Source organism: Eriocheir sinensis, chromosome 37, assembly GCF_024679095.1.
Source record: "Eriocheir sinensis breed Jianghai 21 chromosome 37, ASM2467909v1, whole genome shotgun sequence".
NCBI lineage: Eukaryota > Metazoa > Arthropoda > Malacostraca > Decapoda > Varunidae > Eriocheir > Eriocheir sinensis.
In genome coordinates, this window is record NC_066545.1 from 11,794,071 (window position 1) to 11,813,676 (window position 19,606).

Below are 19,606 nucleotides of genomic sequence, written 5' to 3' on the forward strand. Positions count from 1 at the left end.
AAGCCTTATATCCTGCCTAGTGAAGCCCTGAGCCCCAATACAAGTGAAGCGATTGATGGTGCCTCGTTAGAAGCTCTCAGGGTCCTATTAGCGTCCTATGAAGCTCTAACGAGATCAGTCCTTCTCAAAACCTTCAATTCCCTTGCGCTCGTGTCACCTAAAGCTGCCTCGTCACCTGATTCAAGTGGTCCCTCTTATGTTAACTCCTTAAAGGCTGTATCTGGTCCAATGGGAGAGGAAAGAGCTAGTAAAGACACCAACCAGACTCCCACTTCACTAAAAGCTGTTTCGTCACCTATTTCAAATGAAGGCTCTTATGTTATGACCCCGAGGGCTTTATCTGGGCCAATGGGAAACGAAGAAACTAGTACAGACTCCAGCCAGATTCACATTCCACTAGAAGCTGTTTCGTCACCTCTTTTAAGTGAAGCCTCTTACGTCAGCTTCCCAAAGACTCTCTCTAGACCATCGAGAAAGGAGGAAGCAAGTGAAGACTCCAGCCAGACTCCAACGCCTGTAGACCATCCCCGTGAAACCTCTTATCCCAGCTCACCAAAGGCTCTCTCTGGATCAAATAGAAACGAAGAAAATAGTGAAGACTCCAGCCAGACTCCCACGCCTCTAGACCGTCTCCGTGAAGCCTCCTCGACCCCAACAACGGCCCTGGAAACGCTTATGAACACGTCCGAGATCATTGAAGCAGCCCTACGAAACAGGACACTCCAAAAACCTTCACCAGTGCGTCTTCCAAAACGTGAAGCCTCTGTGAGACCTTCAGCGCCTAATGAAGCCCTCACTAAGACGACCCAATCCCCTGAAGCCACTTTAAGAACCCTAACCCTGCAGGAAAGTTCGCCAGATCCTCGAATGTTAACTAAAAGCTTCAATAAACATTACGAAGCCCATAAGAGGATCCAACCGTTGCCTGAAGCCTTAATGCAGGCGCTCAATCAGTCTAGATCCTCTACGCCTCAAGTGCATCATGAAAGCCTATGGAAACTTAGCAAGACCTCTGAACCACTGATGAAGCTTGTCACATACCCTCCTCCTCCTCCAGCAAGAGAGCTTCACACACGGACCACATCCAGAACCACACCCTTACCAGCTCCCCTCCTAAGCTTCATCACGGCTCGGCCTCTTAATAAAGTCCAATTGAACGACTCCACCACGTCTTTGAAGCCTCTTAGATCCCATGATGACCCCACAAAGTTACGCACCCTGCATGACACCTCCATGACGCCAGACGGAGGTTTAGAACAGCCTTTGAGCACTTTAAACTCATCCGGCCTCATCAGTAGAGCTACGACTCGAAACGAAACGCTTACAAACACTCTCAATGCTTCAGAAATATCAACGAGGCTTCACTTAACTATCCAGTCCCCTTACTATGACAACTCGCCACCACCATCATCACCACCGCCTCCAAGAACACCTTTCCTGAGCCCGACCATGTCATCAGAACTCCCGAAAAAGCCTCACTCGATCCGCGAAGCACTTTTGAAGCCTCGAACTCAGAATGAACCACTTAATAAAACGACTCCATCCCCCTTTGAAGCCTTAGAACCGACTACACTTGCATCTGAAGCCACACTAACACTTCATACAGAACCAGGAAAAAAGACAACGGTTCGAACACCAACTGAACCGCTGAATGAAACCGTAAACGAACCTCCGCCACGGCGTGTAAGGCACCAGGAACCCTTTTGGGGGGAGGAGAAGTCGAGGGAAAAGGAAGGGAAGAAGAAAAGCAAGAATGTGCCTTGGTATATGGGTGAGTCTCTCTCTCTCTCTCTCTCTCTCTCTCTCTCTCTCTCTCTCTCTCTCTCTCTCTCTCTCTCTCTCTCTCTCTCTCCATGCCTACCTGCCTCCTTACCTATTTATCCATGTCAATATATTAACCTATCTACTTATCTACTCATCTGTCTATCTGACTACATTACCTAACCTACTTTCATGTCTCATTACCTGTCTATTTATCTACCTGTCAATATTTTAACCTATCTCTATACCTAGCTATCAATCTGTCAGTATATTAACTTACCTACCTACCTGTCTTCCTATCTAAATACTATTTATACTTTCCTCTTATCTGTATACTCATCTATCTTTATCTATCTCCCTCCCACAGACTCCGTGAGCATATCTACCTGTCAATATTTTAATCTATCTCTCGACCTAGCTAACAGACTCCGTGAGCATCCCGTTGCCAGTCATCATCCTCATCGGTGTCGTCTTCTGCCTCCTGATGCTGGTGTTGTGTGCTAGCTAACACCAACACCTCCAGCACGACCACTACTATTTACTCCTACTATTGCTTCTAATATCACTCCACCAGCTACATCCCGTCATAACAATCTACACCAAAACTTGCCCCAGCTACACTTTACAGTCCTTCTCCACCACCATTACCACCACGTTCACCCACTTAAGACTCCCTGCCCACTCCCTTACACAATCCTTTGCTCCGTCAACGACATTACAACCCAGAGCCATGGAATAGATACCTTCGTCACAGGCGCCATGTTGTTACCAGAATAGCCGCGCGAAATTCAAATTGATGCTGAGACATTTTTTCTTATTGTTGTCTTTTTAGTGTGTGTGATCCAGCTACTTCTTCGAGATCTTGAACATCCCTCGACCCCACTCTCACACACTAAAACCTATTCTGTCAGCATCAATTTGAATTTCTCACAGCTCTTTTTGGTAACTCTGAGGCGCCTGTTATCTAGTTGGCCAAGCTTTTCTCTTCTATGGCTCAGATACAACCCACAGTCACCCCCCAAACATAATCTTACATCACTACAACCAACATGATAATCACCAACACGACCAGCTGCCTTTCTCTGTAAAATGTATCTCTTTTTTTCTATCATTAATGTACTTCAAACCATTATTCATTAAGCCAATTTCTGTTACGTCTTAACAAAAAATACCATTGAGTCTCTGAATAAAGTTTTGTTTTTCCTGTAATTTTCGTACCTTTGGAGTAAGGTTATTATCATTATTGTTATTATTATTATTATTATTATTATTATTATTATTATTATTATTATTATTATTTTATTGTTTTTATTATTATCATTATTATTATTACTATGTAGTGCTGTTTGGTCTACTGTATAAACATCTTTTAATAAACTATAACGAACGATGATGTAACTTTTTTTTTCACCTTTATTTTTCTAATTTTATTTTCACCTATATTTTTTCCTGTTCGTAAAGGTTTCTTTGTCAATCCTCGCTTCCATTTTCTTCCTTTCTCCCTGATTTTCAGTCTCTCAGTTTTTTGTGTGGCGTCCATTAAATGAATATCGTAGCTCCTATTTCGTCTTTCCTCTTCTCTTCTATTTTCCTCGTTTTCCCATGTTTCTCTTATTAATTTCTGCTGGGCTGTTCGTAAAGCTCTCATTTTTTTTTTTACTTCCCTCTTCATATTCTCCTCTTTCAACTCCTTGTTCTCTGGTGTTTTTCTTTTGCTTTATGTCCCTTGTTTTAACGCGTTCCAAACCTTCCTTTTTCTCTCCTTCCTTCCTCTCCTACTCTTCAGTTTTCCTGCGTCCATCCCTCTCCTCTCTCTCTTTTCCTTTTACTTTTCCGCTCTCACAGATGGCGCGCATTCGAGGATAAAAAGTGGAAGTAATAATATTGGAGCCGTTTTCCCTATACTCTTTCGCCTCCTCCTCCTCGTTCTCCTCCCCCTCCTCCTCCTCCTCCTATGTCTTAGTAACTACGTATCTAACTATCTATCAGTTTTATCAGCAAAATAATAATGCTAATAATGATAATAATAATAATAATAATATTCATAATAATAATAATAATAATAATAATAATAATAATAAGAAGAAGAAGTAGAAGATGAAAAGGAAGAGGAAGAAGCGAAGGAGCAACATGAAGAAAGGTAGAAGAAAAGAAAACAAAGAAGAGGAAGTGTACTCTTATGTGAGTATATTTGTGTACACGTACCATGACACACACACACACACACACACACACACACGGGAACACGTATACACAGGTCAGTTTTCCTTGTGTGCGTGTTTCGAGAGGAGGTGTGTGTGTGTGTGTGTGTGTGTGTGTGTGTGTGTGTGTGTGTGTGTGTGTGTGTGTGTGTGTGTGTGTGTGTGTGTGTCCTGTGATTAAAAAGATACACATATCTGGTGGTATATCATTCTCTCTCTATCTGCCTGTCTATCTATCTATCCATCAATCTTTGCTTCTTAGGATGGCTAAGGGGAGAGAGACAGTGGTGGTGGCGGCGGGGGTGATGGTGGTGGTGACGGTGGTGGTGGTGGGCTCGGCTACAGTTTATCATCACCACAACCAACAACAGCTTTTGACACCTGAAAAATGTCGAGAGGCTACAGGTGAGTGACTGGTGCGACTGATTGACTGACTGACTGACTAGTTGACTGTTTAGCTCATTCACTCGCTGAATGAATGATTAACTGACTGACTACGCAACTGACTGACTGACTGACTAAGTGACTGACTGTTTGACTGGCTGGCTGACTGACTGACCGACTGATTGACTGACTAGGTGACTGGCTGATTGGCTGACTGACTGACTGGCTGACTAGGTGACTAGTTCATTGGCGGACTGACTGAATAGGCGAATGACTGCCTGACTGACTGCTTGACTAGGTGACTGTTTGGCTGATTCCTTGGCTGACTGAAGTAACAAGATCAGATAGTTCTGTAAACAGGATACAATACAATTATAACTTGAATCTAATCGCTTATAAACAAGATTCCTTACTATATAAATAAGATAGAATATCTATATAAACAAAATCCAATACCTTATAAACAGCATTCGATCGCCTATAACAGAGGAGGAGTGTCTTAGCCTCATGGTGAGTGGCTCCCCTTTGTGGAACGACCCCCGGCTAATCCAGGTGGTGAGGGAGGACTTCCTAACGCCCCCCTCCGCCCCCTCGCCGCCGCCCCCCTCTACCTCCACGCCCTCCATGACCCCCGAGGAATACAGGGTGGTCAAGCTGCTGAAGGACACGGTGAGGCAGGTGATGGTGATGTGGTGATGGTTGGGGTGGTGATGATATATGATGATGGTGGTAGTGGTGAATATATGTAGTTGTGGTGGTAGTTGTGGTGAAAATTGTCTGTTGATGGTGGAGGGGGTGATAGTGGTGAAAATGTGGTGAGTGGTGGTGGTGGAGGTGAAAATATGTGGCGATGATGTAGTGTGGTGGCGGTGGTAGTGTAATGGTATTGGTGTGGTGGTGTTATCATTACTCCTACTAATTCTACAGCTTCTACTACTACTACTACTACTACTACTACTACTACTACTACTACTACTACTACTACTACTACTACTACTACTACTACTACTACTACTACTACTACTATCTCCCTAACAGATTGGTGACGTGAAATTCATGGTGGTGGCGGGGGGCGCGTACCCAGGCGTGGTTGGAGAGCTGGGGAGTGGGGCGAGGGGGTTGTGGGTGGAGCCCCGCCCCGAGGGAACCCCCACCCCTCACACGCCCGTCCACCCCCCGCACTTCTGGCACACCCACGCCTGCCCCGCGATATCCATCCCTTACTTGGTGTGTGTGTGTGTGTGTGTGTGTGTGTGTGTGTGTTGTTGTTGCTTTTGTAGTTTCATATTCTTTTCCTTCTTTTTCTTGTTATTATAGTAGTTGTTGTTCTTTTTGTCTTTTTGCTTTCTTTTTTATCTTAATGTTCTTTTTTTTTTAGTGTGTGTGTGTGTGTGTGTGTGTGTGTGTGTGTGTGTGTGTGTGTGTGTGTGTGTGTGTGTGTGTGTGTGTGTGTGTGTGTGTGTGTGTGTGTGTGTTACAAAATTTGCAATACATTTCTTGTAGATGAATAGAATAAAAAGAACATCCCAAACCTCTCTCTCTCTCTCTCTCTCTCTCTCTCTCTCTCTCTCTCTCTCTCTCTCTCTCTCTTCAGAACAAGCGTAAGGAACAGTGCATTCCCGTGACCTCTCTCCTCCGCGGGCTGGGTCACGAGGGCACGGTTGACCTCGTCCTGACTCCTATCCACATGCTCTCCCAGGTGTTGACCCCCCTACTCTACAGCAAACCCCCTACAGTCAAGGTAAGCAAATTGTTTGTTTATTTACTTGTCAACTCGTTTATTCTTTTATGAACTTATTTGTGTCTTTACTTATTAATTCGTTTATCTATCAGCCTATTTATCTGTGTTCTTATTTATTTATCACTTTGTTTGTTTATCTATCAATAATTTATCAGTTTCTTTATTTACTTATCAATTCATCTATTAATCTATTAACCTTTTTATCTATCAAATTTTGTTTATTTACTTACCAATTCGTTTATTTATTTATCAACCTTTTTATTTACTTATTTAGCTGGTGTTCTTTTATAAAATCCGTGGTTACTTTTTTTTTTAATTTCACTTCTTTGTTCATCTACGTATTAATCTTTTTACTTATTTGTTCTAGTTAGGTTTTTATTGTTTGATTCAGCTATTGAACTTTCATATAATACATATAATCAACTTTGAACAATATGGCGATGAGTTGAAATAATACGGTGATAAACTTTGAGTAACACGGTTCGCAGCTTTGCCTAATACGGTGGTGGTGAGCTCTGGCCATTGTTCTTTTCAACTAGAGGAGTATGAGGACACTTCACCCGAAATTGACCTCTCTTTGATCTATACTTCATTTTATAGGAGCAGCGATTAGCGGTCATTTTTCTTCCTATCTAGTTTTAACCTTGAAATGCTTTCTTTACTGTTAAAATAATAATGTGTAATTAATTTTCTTCGTTATGAATTTCTGCTACAAAGCATTATTCAGGGATTCTTTTTACTTTATTTCTCAGTGATGAATACATTTGTTTTCTTTGGTTGTCTTTTAAATGTTTACCTGAGTTACCTGTGCAGGCCAACAGGTGAGGGATCAAAGAAAACGATACAGATATTTGAGGCAGTTACTAAAGCATTATTTTAGTGATGGATAGAGACTAAGAAACAGACTGACATATACATATTGAACGGACAAAAACAAAGAAAACGATAAAGATATTAGAGGCCATTACAAATGCATTATTTTTGTGATATAGATTGATAGCGAGACAGATACAGACTGACACATGCTTATAAAATCCATACATAAACATACAGGCGGGTACAGACAGAAAAGACGCATACAGACAACACCATCTCCATCACCACCATCAGCATTTTCACCCCTTGATAAGGACAAAGACAGACAGACAAAGAAACTAGATATAACCAGAGAGAAATAGACAGATAGATAGATGCAGGCAGAAAGAAGACAAACAACGACACCAATATTACCACTAACACCTTCTCCCCTTGACAGAGACAGACAATGAAACAGATAGACAGGGAGGTGCAGACAGGAAGAGATACAAACGCCACCACCACCACCACCACTAACACCTTTCCCCTTCCCCCTTCAGGCCGCAGTGACAGGCAGGAGTAAGGACACCTTGTCGTTGCTGGGGATTCACGACAACGACGTAAGGCAACACGTCTTGGTGGGCAACAACACCACCCTGCTGCTCTTCAACGTCTAGATGCCCGCTATATACTCGTTGAGTGGCCCTAGTGTTGTGCTGCTGGTTGTTGTTCCTGGTAATGCTGCTGCTATTGTATTTGTTTTTCTTGCGGTTACTTTTGCTTTTTTTGTATTATCTTTTTTTTTTCTTGTTATTATTACTGTTGTTTGTTGTATTTATTGTTGTTCTTGTTGCTTTTGCTTACTTTTTCATCTTACTGTTCTTGGTTTCATATTTAATGATTATTTTCGTTCATGTATATACTTGTTCTTGTTGTTATTCATCATCTTCTTCTTCGTCTTCTCCTCCTCCTTCAATTCTTTTTTTTTTATTATTCTTCCCGTTCATATTCTTGTTCTACTTGTTTTCCTTTTCCTTCTTCTCTTTTCTTTACCTTCTTCCTCTTCCTCTTCTTCTTTTTCTCCTCTACCTCCTCCGCGGCGTCAGGTACTCGACAGGTGACCTCCAGGTGTTACCTACTTTGTCGGCATTTCCGCTCCAAAACAAAGAAAGACACGTGACTCACCCTACTGAGAACGTAAACCAAAATAAAGTTGTTATTCCCAATGAGTCAATGAGCCCTTTGTGCTTCCCCGTGTGTGTGTGTGTGTGTGTGTGTGTGTGTGTGTGTGTGTGTGTGAAGGTAATAAAGGTCAATTTACAAAGATAGAGAAGAAAACATCGATACTTGCCTGATATTATTATTGTTATTATTATTATTATTATTATTATTATTATTATTATTATTATTATTATTATTATTATTATTATTTGTATTATTTTTAGCATGTTCTTTTATTATAGTTATCATCATTAATCATCATACAGTCATATCGCAACGTTCTTTCCTCCTCTCCAACACGCTATCAAGATTTAACCACAACAAAACATAACAGAGAACGTGAGGCATTCACCACGTGTCCTTTCTTATAATTTATCTTACTCGAGTGTTCAAGCCCCTCGTTCACACACTTATCTTACACAAATTCAAGCCTCAAGCTTTTTATTAACTATCCTATACACGTCGCTTGATATGATGTTCTGAGTTTGCTCTCCGCGATATTTATGTAATGTCTTGTGTGTTGTGGTTTCCTTTCTTTCCATAGTTCCTGCTCTCCCACTCATCCTCGCTTTACAAGGTGTCTATCGTGTATAGTTAATAAAGGGTCATGTGTGTGTGTGTGTGTGTGTGTGTGTGTGTGTGTGTGTGTGTGTGTGTGTGTGTGTGTGTGTGTGTGTGTGTGTGTTTTACGTTTTTTCCCAATGACCCTAGAAATATACAATACAACATATACAATCCTTAACCGGAAGGTTCAAAAGCACCTTTCCACTTCTAACCTTCTATCTGATCGCCAGTATGGATTCCGCAAGGGGCGTTCAACTGGCGATCTTCTTGCTCTCTTAACTGACTCTTGGTCATCCTCTCTTAGCCGTTTCGGTGAAACTTCCTCTGTTGCGCTAGACATATCGAAAGCCTTCGATAGAGTCTGGCACCAGTCTTTGCTTTCTAAACTGCCCTCTTTCGGATTCTATCCCTCTCTCTGTTCCTTTATCTCCAGTTTCCTTTCCGGCCGTTCTATCTCTGCGGTGGTAGACGGTCACTGCTCTTCCCTTAAACCTATCAACAGTGGCGTTCCACAGGGCTCTGTCCTATCACCCACTCTCTTCCTGTTATTCATCAATGATCTTCTTTCTATAACAAACTTTTTTGTCCACTCATACGCCGACGACTCCACTCTGCATTATTCAACTTCTTTCAATAGAAGACCCTCTCAACAGGAAGTACACGACTCCAGACTGGAGGCTGCAGAACGCTTAACCTCAGACCTTGCTATCATTTCCGATTGGAGCAGAAGGAACCTTGTGTCCTTCAATGCCTCAAAAACTCAATTTCTCCACCTATCAACTCGACACAATCTTCCAAACACCTATCCCCTATTCTTCGACAACACTCAGCTGTCACCGTCTTCAACACTAAACATCCTCGGTCTATCCTTAACTCAAAATCTCAACAGGAAACTTCATATCTCCTCTCTCGCTAAATCAGCTTCCTCGAGGTTGGGCGTTCTGTATCGTCTCCGCCAGTTCTTCTCCCCCGCGCAGTTGCTATCCATATACAGGGGCCTCGTCCGCCCTCGTATGGAGTATGCATCTCACGTGTAGGGAGACTCCACTCACGCAGCTCTTCTGGACAGAGTGGAGACTAAGGCTCTTCGTCTCATCAGCTCTCCTCCTCCTACTGATAGTCTTCTACCTCTTAAATTCCGCCGCGATGTTGCCTCTCTTTCTATCTTCTATCGATATTTCCACGCTGACTGCTCTTCTGAACTTGCTAACTGCATGCCTCCCCCCCTACCGCGGCCCCGCTGCACACGACTTTCTACTCATGCTCATCCCTATACTGTCCAAACCCCTTATGCAAGAGTTAACCAGGATCTTCACTCTTTCATCCCTCACGCTGGTAAACTCTGGAACAATCTTTCTTCATCTGTATATCCTCCTGCTTACGACTTTAACTCTTTCAAAAGGAGGGTATCAGGACACCTCTCCTCCCGAAATTAACCTTTCTTTCGGCCACCTCTATCGATTCTTTTTTGGGAGCAGCGAGTAGCGGGCTTTTTTTATTATTGTTTTTGTTGTGCCCTTGAGCTGTCTCCTTTGTTGTAAAAAAAAAAATACACGCTAGTGCCACACGCACACACACACACACACGTTGCCAAGGTTGTACAAGTGTCGTGGGGGAGATGAGGCAGCGGCACCACTGTTGGTTAGCGTGAACGATTTTTTTTTTTTTCTGGAGGGGTGGGAAAGTAATCATCTGGGTGTGTGTGTGTTTATGTGTGTGTGTGTGGGGGTAGGTGGCGTGAGGAAGTAAACATCTGGTGTGCGTGTGTGTGTGTGGGGGGGGGGGGGGGGTAGGTGGCGTGAGGAAGTAAACATCTGGGGGGGGGGGATTTATTTTTACCTAATCATATCTTCTTATTGTTTTGTATAGAAGTGATCTTGTTTGTAGTGTACTTATATTTATATATCTAAAAAGTGTGTGTGTGTGTGTGTGTGTGTGTGTGTGTGTGTGTGTGTGTGTGTGTGTGTGTGTGTGTGTGTGTGTGTTGTAAGGTGCCCTTGAGTGTTAGTGTTGCGTTATGTTGCGTGTGTTGAGGGGTGAGCTTATGTAACCTGTCTAACCTCTTCAAGTTTTTCAGGATCTCTCTTTTTTTTTCTTCTTTTTTTGGTGTGCTTGTGTGTGAGTTGAGTCGTGTTTTGTAACTTGTCTCTGGAGGGGCTATGAAGCGTCCGACTGATTGTTTTCTTTGCTGTACGTCCGTCATAAACGGCATCCCTTTTCAGCTAATTTTTCTAGTCTCCCACCAGCCTCCACTCTCGGCACCCCCCTCCCCCCACTCTCTACGCTTGGCAAGGCGCAATCAATATAAACATCACCTGGCCGGCCTTTCAAGATCACTCCCGCCTGAGACACTCAATAGGTAAGGCACTCCACAATAACAAGAAGAAAATAAGATAATAGCACATTCTTCACTCTGGTTCATATCAGCGACTCACGAAAATAATGATCACCAGTTGGCAGCAGCAACCGATACGCTACACTCTTGTTATAAAACGATCTTTGTATGGTTTCGGTTACGTGGGATAAAAAAAAATGCTTTGAAGTATATATTTTTTTCTATAAGCGCGTTACAAAGTATTGGTATATATGGACCGACAAAGTAATGACGAAGATGCGTGATTAATACGTCTTTGTTTGAACGTCGTATTAGTCTTCGTCAACACTAATGTGGCTGATTTGTCGTTTTTGACCCGTTTTTCAAGGGATGGTTAGTTGGTTTTGTTTATTTTCTTTAAACCGTTTAACGACTGAGTTTATAATACGTAGGCTTAACTCTGTGAAAATCCAAAGACTGCGTCCCAAAAAGGGACTTGAAAATCTGGCTTTATGGTGTCACGATGGGGAGGCTGAAGGTAAAGGAACTAAGCTGTTGCCATCTGGTGAGCTTCGTCTTGAGACTTACTGGAACGACCGACATTCACTCTTACATCTGTAAACTCGGGAGCAGCCTTCCTTCTGTAATTTCTTCTTCATGCGACTAAAATTCTTTCTCTAAAGAACCTTTGAATATCAGTGTAATTAATGTCCTTCGTCTTTTCTTGTCTTTTTTCATACTGGAGAGCGTCTTACGGCACTTGGGATATTCAACATAAATCTTCCCCTTAAAACAATCCGTCACACTCTGTCCTCTCTTCCACTCTCTTGTGTTCCCTAGAGTGCTGCCCCTTCAACGTTCCTTCCCCCAGGGAGACAGAATGACTGGCTTGGCAGCGATGCGGGTGGCGGCGGTGGTGGTGGTTGCGGTGCTGGCGGGGAGCCTGGCGCTGGCCCACCCTCCCACCGAGAGGCTGAAAGCCCTGGCGCAGAAAATCATGCATGAGAGGTTCATGGCGGAACAGAGGTCAACTCACTGGGGCGTCAACTTGACCACGGTGAGTAACGAAGGGAGAGAATGAGGGAGGGAGGCTGGAAGGGAGGGAATGAGTGCAAGACTGGAGGGAAGGGATGAAGGGAAGGGGACAGGGAGGTTAGCTGGGAAAAGAATGAGAGACTGAGGCACTAGGGGGAGGCTGGAGGGATAGAAAGGAGAGAAGCTGGAAGGAAAGAAAGGATGTTAGGAGGCAGGGAAGAGGCAGGGTGGCACCAGATCTCGAAAAGCTCTCCTTCACACACCTATTATGTCTTGCACTGAGTCATGTGTGCCAGTCCGTCCCCCTCACGCCCATCCAGACCTGTTTTCTTTCTCTCTGGGACGGTGATATGTATGTAATGATACGGTGTTGGGGCCTCAGCCTGCGAGGGAGGGCAGTGCCTCCTGCGACCAAAGCAGCAGTGCGTGGGTCATGTATTTCCTCCTAGTACTTCTGTGATCCAAGTGACAACGAGGTGTGGTTGGTCCTGCTTCTCTCGGTAGACCTTTGACACAAGTAGCAAAGGCCAGTGTACTTTGCTGTCCTTCCCAGTAGACCTGTGACCGAAGAGGCAATGCCGTGTGTCCTGTGATGTCCCTTCCCCCCTCGTCCACGGCTCCCCTTTCCTCCTGCAGACGGAAATAATCGAGGAATTCGGCTACCCCGCCGAGATCCACCACGTGACCACGCCGGACGGCTACATCCTGGAGCTGCACCGCGTCCCTCACGGTATCGGCGGCAGCAGCGGTGACCGGCCCGTGGCGCTCCTGCAGCACTGCCTCCTCTGCTCCTCGTCTGACTACATCATGAACACGCCGGAAGAGGCCCTCGGTGAGGAGGGGAGGGGGCAAGGCAAGGGCGGGGTAATGGTTGAGCTATGCTGCATCAAGGGCTGCAGTGTAACGTGAGGAAGGAGAACAGGGCAGGGTAGGGAAGAGTAAGAAAGGGTGGCAGGACTATGTTTAGTCAGTCAGGACTATGCTTAGGGCAGGGTAGGAAGGGGCAGGACAAAGTGACGATCAAGCACTTCGTAACAGGTGGCGAAAAGATGCAGATTATGACTTAGCTTCTGTTTTGACATCAACAGTTTTCACACTCGTCATTATTATTTCTCATCCTCTCACTCCCCCGACCAGCGTACGTGCTGGCGGACGCGGGCTACGACGTGTGGATGCCGAACTTCCGCGGCAACACCTACTCGAGGGCCCACGTTGAGCTGGACCCCGAGAACATCGACTTCTGGAGCTTCAGGTGAGGCAGGTGCGGGGGGGAAGGGCAAGGTCAGGGGGGGCGCGGGAGTGGTGAGGGTGGGGGCCGAGGGAAGGGTGGGTAAAGCTGCCTCGCCAAGTTATGAGATTATGGGTAAAGTTTTGAAAGTGGATTATGGCGTGGCTTACCATCAGAATGAAGAGGGTTCAGGTTAGTGCAAAAATTTCTGGTGTCCTTCAGGAATTGGCTGTGAGTCCATTATTATTTATCATTTACATCAGCGACTTTGATTGTGGTATAACCAGTGATATTGGTACGTAGAGATATTCGAAAATTTGCCGAACACACCATGATTGCCGGACTATTTTGCTTGACGAACCGCTGAAGTTATCTTAAATTGGTATCTGTCATTGGTTTGATCCCATCTTGTGGCGTAAAACAACCACTTCATCGTCGCCACCAATCACGCAGAACGTTAAAACGTCACTATTGTACAAAAAAAAAAAATCCTGGAGAAGTCTTTACTGAACGTGTTTGTGTAGTTTATTCTTTTTTATTCTGATTTAATTCACTCCTCCTCCCTTCATATGGCACCCTAACCACTGCATTTCACCCCATCCTCACCGATTCGTCACCACTAATATCCCCCTAACGACCCTCAGCTGGGACGAGATGGCGAAGTACGACGTGCCCAGTAGCATCGACTACATCCTGGCCACGACGGGGCGGGAGGACCTTTACTACGTGGGCTGGAGCATGGGCACTACCGTCTTCTTTGCCATGATGAGCGAGAGGCCAGAGTACAACAGCAAGGTGTGTGTGTGTGTGTGTGTGTGTGTGTGTGTGTGTGTGTGTGTGTGTGTGTGTCTCTCTGTGTGTGTGTGTGTGTGTGTGTGTGTGTGTGTGTGTGTGTGTGTGTGTGTGTGTGTGTGTGTGTGTGTGTGTGTGTGTGTGTGTGCATGCTTGTGTGTTATTGGATGGAAGGCAAGGGATGGGATGAGATAGAGCGCCGCTAGGAGGGACAAATTACTGGTAACAGAGACCAAACATGACAATTACCCGGATTTTTTTCTATTTTCTTCGACTCAATAAACCTTTTCCACTTCCCTGCACGTGTCCCTGGCAGGTGCGAGCTATGGCAGGCCTGGCCCCTGTGGCGTACTTGGATTACGCCAAAGGCCCCCTCTTCGAGCTGGCACCCATCGCAGGTGACTTGGACGTAAGTACTTTTGCATGTCTACCTGTCTACCCTCGTTATCCCGGGGCAAGGATGTGGAAGCTTCTTAAGACTGGCTGATACAAAAGTTATAATTTGGTCACTGGCGTCGCCTGTGAGGTTGTGTACTATCCTCGGTATTCTCAGACACTTCCATCTCCCACATCAACATTTCAAAAGTTCAAAAAAGAGATCAGTCGGAATGTATTTTTTTTTAGGGTTCAAGGTACAGAAAATAATCAAACTACCACCAGGGTCATATAACTACCTATGAAAATACCCAGCCTTGTCAAATGTGTGTGCTTGAGTGACGAAATCTTTAAGAACATGGCCCTATGTGTAAAAAAGTATTACTCACGATCCCTTCCACGTCCTACACCCCAATAGACCATCATGACCCTGCTGGGCGTGGGCGAGCTCCTCCCCGGCGGTGAGTACATGGACTACATCACCGACAAGTTCTGTGACGACAACAGCACCTACGCCGGCGTCTGCTACAACTTCCTCTTCCTGATCGCCGGACCTGACTCAGAAGAGCTGAACGAGGTAAGAGCCGAGCAAAACATTCTAGACCAGGCACAATGCTAAGTTCAGTCCGTCGACTTCGTGATGAACCTGCGGGAAGTAACTTCAAGGGAGGCATGTCGTCAGGGCGTCATTATGTTTAACAGGTGTCTTGATGCTAAGTTAACCTAACAGTTCTCTATTACCTGAGTCTTCTCTCCCCTTAATTAAGTCACAGGTGCCGTAATTATTGAACCTAACACAACACTTCCCTTGATCACCTAAACCTTCTCTCCCTTCATATAAAGTTCCTTACGTGCCTTGATGCTAGTAAGACTTAACACAACAGTTCCTCAGCTAATTATATTCTCTTTGTCCAATTAAAACCCATAGGTGTCTTAAAAATGTAAAGTATGCCCCCATGCTTAACTACTTCTCTCTCTATTTTCTTACTACCCAATTAAAATCAATAGGTGTCTTGAAAACGTAACCTACAGTCCCCCTGCTCACCTGTGCTTCTCTCCCCAATCAAGGAGTTCCTGCCCGTCATACTGGCCCACACCCCCGCCGGTTCCTCCGTCCACACCGTCAACCACTACGCCCAACTTATTGCGTCAGGTGCGTAGGTTGGATCGACTGGCATTACTTTAGAAGACCATTAACTCTGATGAGCGGTAGTTTTTATTTTTCACATTGATCCAGGTTTACTTTGAGTGTTAGCTGCCATCACGAACCATTTGCAGGAATTGTTAACCATACTGAGAGCTGTGTGCCTCCTTGCGTTCGGTATTCAGTCGTTTACATTCTTCTCGCCGTCTGGTAAACATATTGATTTATGAAGAATTCGCGGTTCGCACTTTGAGAACGGTGATTAAGTTTGAAAGAACGGTTTGTATGTTTGACTACCTACTTTTTTCGTGTTATTGTACGTATTGTTGCCTTCACAGGGTTGTTCCAGAAGTACGACTATGGCATAATCGGCAACATGAACCACTACGGCCAGTCCACACCGCCGCTCTACAACCTGAGCGAAGTCACCGTACCGGTCGGCCTCTTTTGGGGACAGACCGACTGGCTGGCCACTCCCGAGGTGATCCAACACGTGTTTTCATTGTATTATCATATGTCTCTTCTCTCCCTCACAGCTCTAAATTAAAGCCGTTTTCTATACCGATTCTAAAATAAGTTCCACGTTGTCTATCACCAGCCCACACTTTTCTTCCAACTCACCCTTGTTGACCAACTCTCCCTCTCTCTAAACCTCCTAACTCTCCCTTCCCCCTTACAACATGTTGGTTCTTTTCTCCGTCTTTCCTCCCTCCATCTTTCCTTTCCCACACCTTGATGTACTGTGCCATTCGTTTCGTTCCTCCGTCTCCCCCCGTCCCCCCAGTGCCTCATCTCCCCTTGTTCCCCCAGGACGTGACTCACCTCGCTGCGGAGCTTCCCAACGTGGCGCTCAACTACAGGATCGACAAAGACCAGTTCAACCACCTTGACTTTGGCTGGTAATGATTCTCTCTCTCTCTCTCTCTCTCTCTCTCTCTCTCTCTCTCTCTCTCTCTCTCTCTCTCTCTCTCTCTCTCTCTCTCTCTTACACAAACACAAACACACAGACACACACATGACAAAACACTCCTTTAACCATGTATTAATTCTCTCCTTCCTCTCATTCCCTTTCCTACGCCTCCCTTCCCTTTCCGTCTTTTCCTATAACTTCCCCCGCCTTTCCCCTTACCCACCTGCTAATCGCCTCCCCCTCCTCCGCCACAGGTGCATTCACACCTACTACTACGTCAACAGTCACGTCCTCAACTTCCTGTCACAGCACTGAGGCGCGGCGACGCTCTAGAAGCATGGCCACGAGAAGCGAGTAATCATTGGCCCGCCGCGTGCATGGCAAAAAGGGGTAGTAGAAATAAAGACTTTATATCTCATTTGTTTCATTTATAAGTGTAAGCATGGAGGTAGAGGGAAAGTTATGGGATCGGTATGAAGCGGACCGATAGGACTGAGCAAGACGCGAAGGAGCGAGATGCATAGGAAGGGGAGTGTGTTGGTAAAGTTGGGGCCTTAGGTATAACTGTGAGTGACCTCGGTGGTCATCTCCGACGCATTAGCCCTTGAGCCTGTGGTGGGAAGAACCCATTACCCCGGGTTACAAGGCCAGTGTGGTATACCACAGTTTATCCTCTCCGGGTTTCCCCGGGTACTCATCTCAATATACCAGTCTAAAAAGAGAGGATGAACAAGTGAGTGAGCTGCACGCAGAGTGCCCGAGTCCGCATTCGACTCCGGGCTAATGAATTCGTAGCTAGGCACGTTAACCACTGCACCGAGGTGTATAATGATAAAAAGGGTGTGTCTGAGCAGGGAAAAAATTAAAGGTCCTTCCGTTAAGGCCACCCCCTCAAGGGAAATTCCCGAAAGAAACAAGTCATCAGCGATATAGCTAGCCAGAATGTTTAGTTAGAAACTTTCGTTTCGTCTACCACACGGTTAATGTTTTGTCCTCATAAGAGAAGAATTCAGGTGCCAGAGACATCTACCACCTATCTATATAAACACACGTTAATATAACTACGTAACAGTATTACGACCCAAAACATCCGGTCACTTTATTCCTTGCCGTCATATAACTCCTCCTCCTCCCCGGCACTCAGGGCGGGCCGTGAGGGAAGTGCACATGTCCGCTGACGCAACACTGGCCTCGCAGGAAATATGAATTATGTGCGACGCTTTGCGGAACGCCGCGGCTCACGAGGACACCGTTTGGGACACGTGGAACACAGACAAGGAACATGACTGTCTGTATTCCTTCGATACACCCATGAAGTTGTGCCAGGCAGCGCATCACGGGTGCGTCTACATCACATCGCCACCGGTCCTGAGGCAGCCTAGCACAAGCCGGGCACCACAAGGAGTCACGGGACAGGCGTGAGGCAGGTGCGGTGCTTCGCCTCACCGCTTGGCAGGTCGGATGGGACCAGTTTTTGCCGCCCGCCTCCGCCGCACGGCGTCCCTGTTGGAGATTCCCAGCGGCTTGTTAGGTACTGACTTCCCCCAGCCTGAGGGCTCGCTCGGCTGTCCCGGCTGCCGCTGTATATAAGGGGTGACGCAGGTGCTGCCACCACACAGCAGCTCCTCACCTCTTAACGATGGCCCAAGCGACGTGGTGTCTCCTGGTGATGGCGGTGGCGGCGGCGGTGGTGGCCGTGGAGGCACACCCCTATTACAGGAAGCCCTACTACTACAGGCCATCCTACTACAGCCAGCGGGGGAAGCACAGTCATGCAGGTGACCCCCACGACGCCACCATTAGCAAGACCCCATTAAGCACTGGCTCCGTGGACCTGCCCGCCGCAGAAGGAAAGCCTGTAAGCCCCGTCTCTTCCGGTGACCCTGACCTTGACCTAGCCGCCCTCCTCGGGGAGACGGATGGCCTCTCCGACTCCCCTAGTCTCCCCGCCTCCCCAAGCAACCCCACCAACTTCGACGTAGACATTCGCGCCCAGCGCTAGCAGGGCAGCAACTGTCATGCTGACAATGTCGATGTTGCTGACCGTCCGCTATAACACCACCACCACCTGCACAGCGTAAACACACACACACACACACACACACACACACACACACACACACACACACACGAAAAACAAGCAGCTATGTCAAGTACGCGGCCGACAATGTTGACAGCGAGCACAGTAACAACTAGATTTCTTGATGATATTGTCTGAAAACAGTCTGTACGAACATAAACATTTTGCCGACACTGAGTTTTCTTTAATGACGCCTATTTACCTGTAAGACAAAAGTGAACCGAGATTTCTACTTGTTACGACGAGTGGCTGAACTGTGAGCATAAATATGGAGTATAATAATAATAATAATAATAATAATAATAATAATAATAATAATAATAATAATAATAATAATAATAATAATAATAATAATAATAATAATAATAATAATAATAATAATAATAATAATAATAATAATAATAATAATAATAATAATAATAATAATAATAATAATAATAACAACAACAACAATAACACCAGTAATAATATCAGCACACAGAGAAGTACTGTATATTAGAAAACTGTCATGAATATATACTCATGGGTGTGTTCATAAATACACATACCGGTATATACATACAAATATGTTCACAGCTTCATGAGGCCATGTGTATATCTTCCCATGCATATGGTTCACCGTATCTTGGAGGAAACATATGGTAGTGTGTGTGTGTGTGTGTGTGTGTGTGTGTGTGTGTGTGTGTGTGTGTGTGTGTGTGTGTGTGTGTGTGCATGAAGTATGAATCAATTTATTCATTTATTTATTAACCCTTTTATGAATTTGTCTATCTCTATATTTTCCTAGTAGCTACCCACGCTCGGTTTTTCCAATTTACAAAGCAAGAAAACACAGATGAACAAACGTATGGGGTTAAAGTTGACATTCCTGAGTTGAAACTGATAATCAGATTATTTTTTTTGTGAAGGTTCAAGTGTATTTTACAAAACGTCCTTCCCGGGGGACGAACATACTTCATACCACATCAATTCCCATATAAATACTTTTTTTTTTTTTTTTTTTTACAAACCAGCCCTTATCTGTTAGCCTCTCCGCGCCCAGCGTCACCTGAAAGGCAGGT

General features: G+C 45.1%; 3 protein-coding genes across 3 annotated transcripts in view; all 3 read left to right on the plus strand.

Moving 5' to 3' along the window:
* LOC127008447 (uncharacterized) overlaps window positions 1-2,979 on the plus strand; it is a 3,548-nt gene extending 569 nt beyond the window's left edge. The window contains exons 1-2 of the mRNA XM_050880591.1: window positions 1-1,771; window positions 2,187-2,979. The exon at window positions 1-1,771 is cut by the window's left edge and continues 569 nt beyond it. Of these exons, the coding sequence (XP_050736548.1) occupies window positions 1-1,771; window positions 2,187-2,269 (1,854 nt within the window). The 3' untranslated portion in view covers window positions 2,270-2,979. The remainder of the gene's footprint in view (window positions 1,772-2,186) is intronic.
* A 1,249-nt stretch (window positions 2,980-4,228) lies between these two features.
* Window positions 4,229-8,116, plus strand: LOC127008448 (uncharacterized). The gene is made up of 5 exons (XM_050880592.1): window positions 4,229-4,367; window positions 4,834-5,015; window positions 5,385-5,573; window positions 5,941-6,087; window positions 7,443-8,116. The coding sequence occupies exons 1-5, from the start codon at window positions 4,268-4,270 to the stop codon at window positions 7,557-7,559; spliced, it is 735 nt and encodes a 244-aa protein (XP_050736549.1). The 5' UTR covers window positions 4,229-4,267; the 3' UTR covers window positions 7,560-8,116.
* Window positions 8,117-10,872: 2,756 nt separating this feature from the next.
* LOC127008247 (lipase 3-like) lies at window positions 10,873-18,716 on the plus strand. The gene is made up of 11 exons (XM_050879991.1): window positions 10,873-11,026; window positions 11,853-12,038; window positions 12,653-12,848; window positions 13,154-13,268; window positions 13,889-14,039; window positions 14,353-14,445; window positions 14,830-14,988; window positions 15,480-15,564; window positions 15,894-16,036; window positions 16,366-16,454; window positions 16,720-18,716. Exons 2-11 carry the CDS (start codon window positions 11,862-11,864, stop codon window positions 16,778-16,780), a joined length of 1,269 nt encoding a protein of 422 aa, XP_050735948.1. The 5' UTR covers window positions 10,873-11,026; window positions 11,853-11,861; the 3' UTR covers window positions 16,781-18,716.
* Window positions 18,717-19,606: the final 890 nt, after the last annotated feature.

Coding starts and splice junctions, on each gene's coding strand:
- LOC127008247 (XM_050879991.1), top strand. CDS start 11,862: ATGACTGGCTTGGCAGCGATGCGGGTGGCGGCGGTGGTGGTGGTTGCG. Junction 13,269..13,888: donor ATCGACTTCTGGAGCTTCAG/GTGAGGCAGGTG, acceptor AACGACCCTCAG/CTGGGACGAGATGGCGAAGT. Junction 16,455..16,719: donor AACCACCTTGACTTTGGCTG/GTAATGATTCTC, acceptor CCTCCGCCACAG/GTGCATTCACACCTACTACT.
- LOC127008448 (XM_050880592.1), top strand. CDS start 4,268: ATGGTGGTGGTGACGGTGGTGGTGGTGGGCTCGGCTACAGTTTATCAT. Junction 4,368..4,833: donor AAAATGTCGAGAGGCTACAG/GTGAGTGACTGG, acceptor CGCCTATAACAG/AGGAGGAGTGTCTTAGCCTC. Junction 5,574..5,940: donor CGATATCCATCCCTTACTTG/GTGTGTGTGTGT, acceptor CTCTCTCTTCAG/AACAAGCGTAAGGAACAGTG.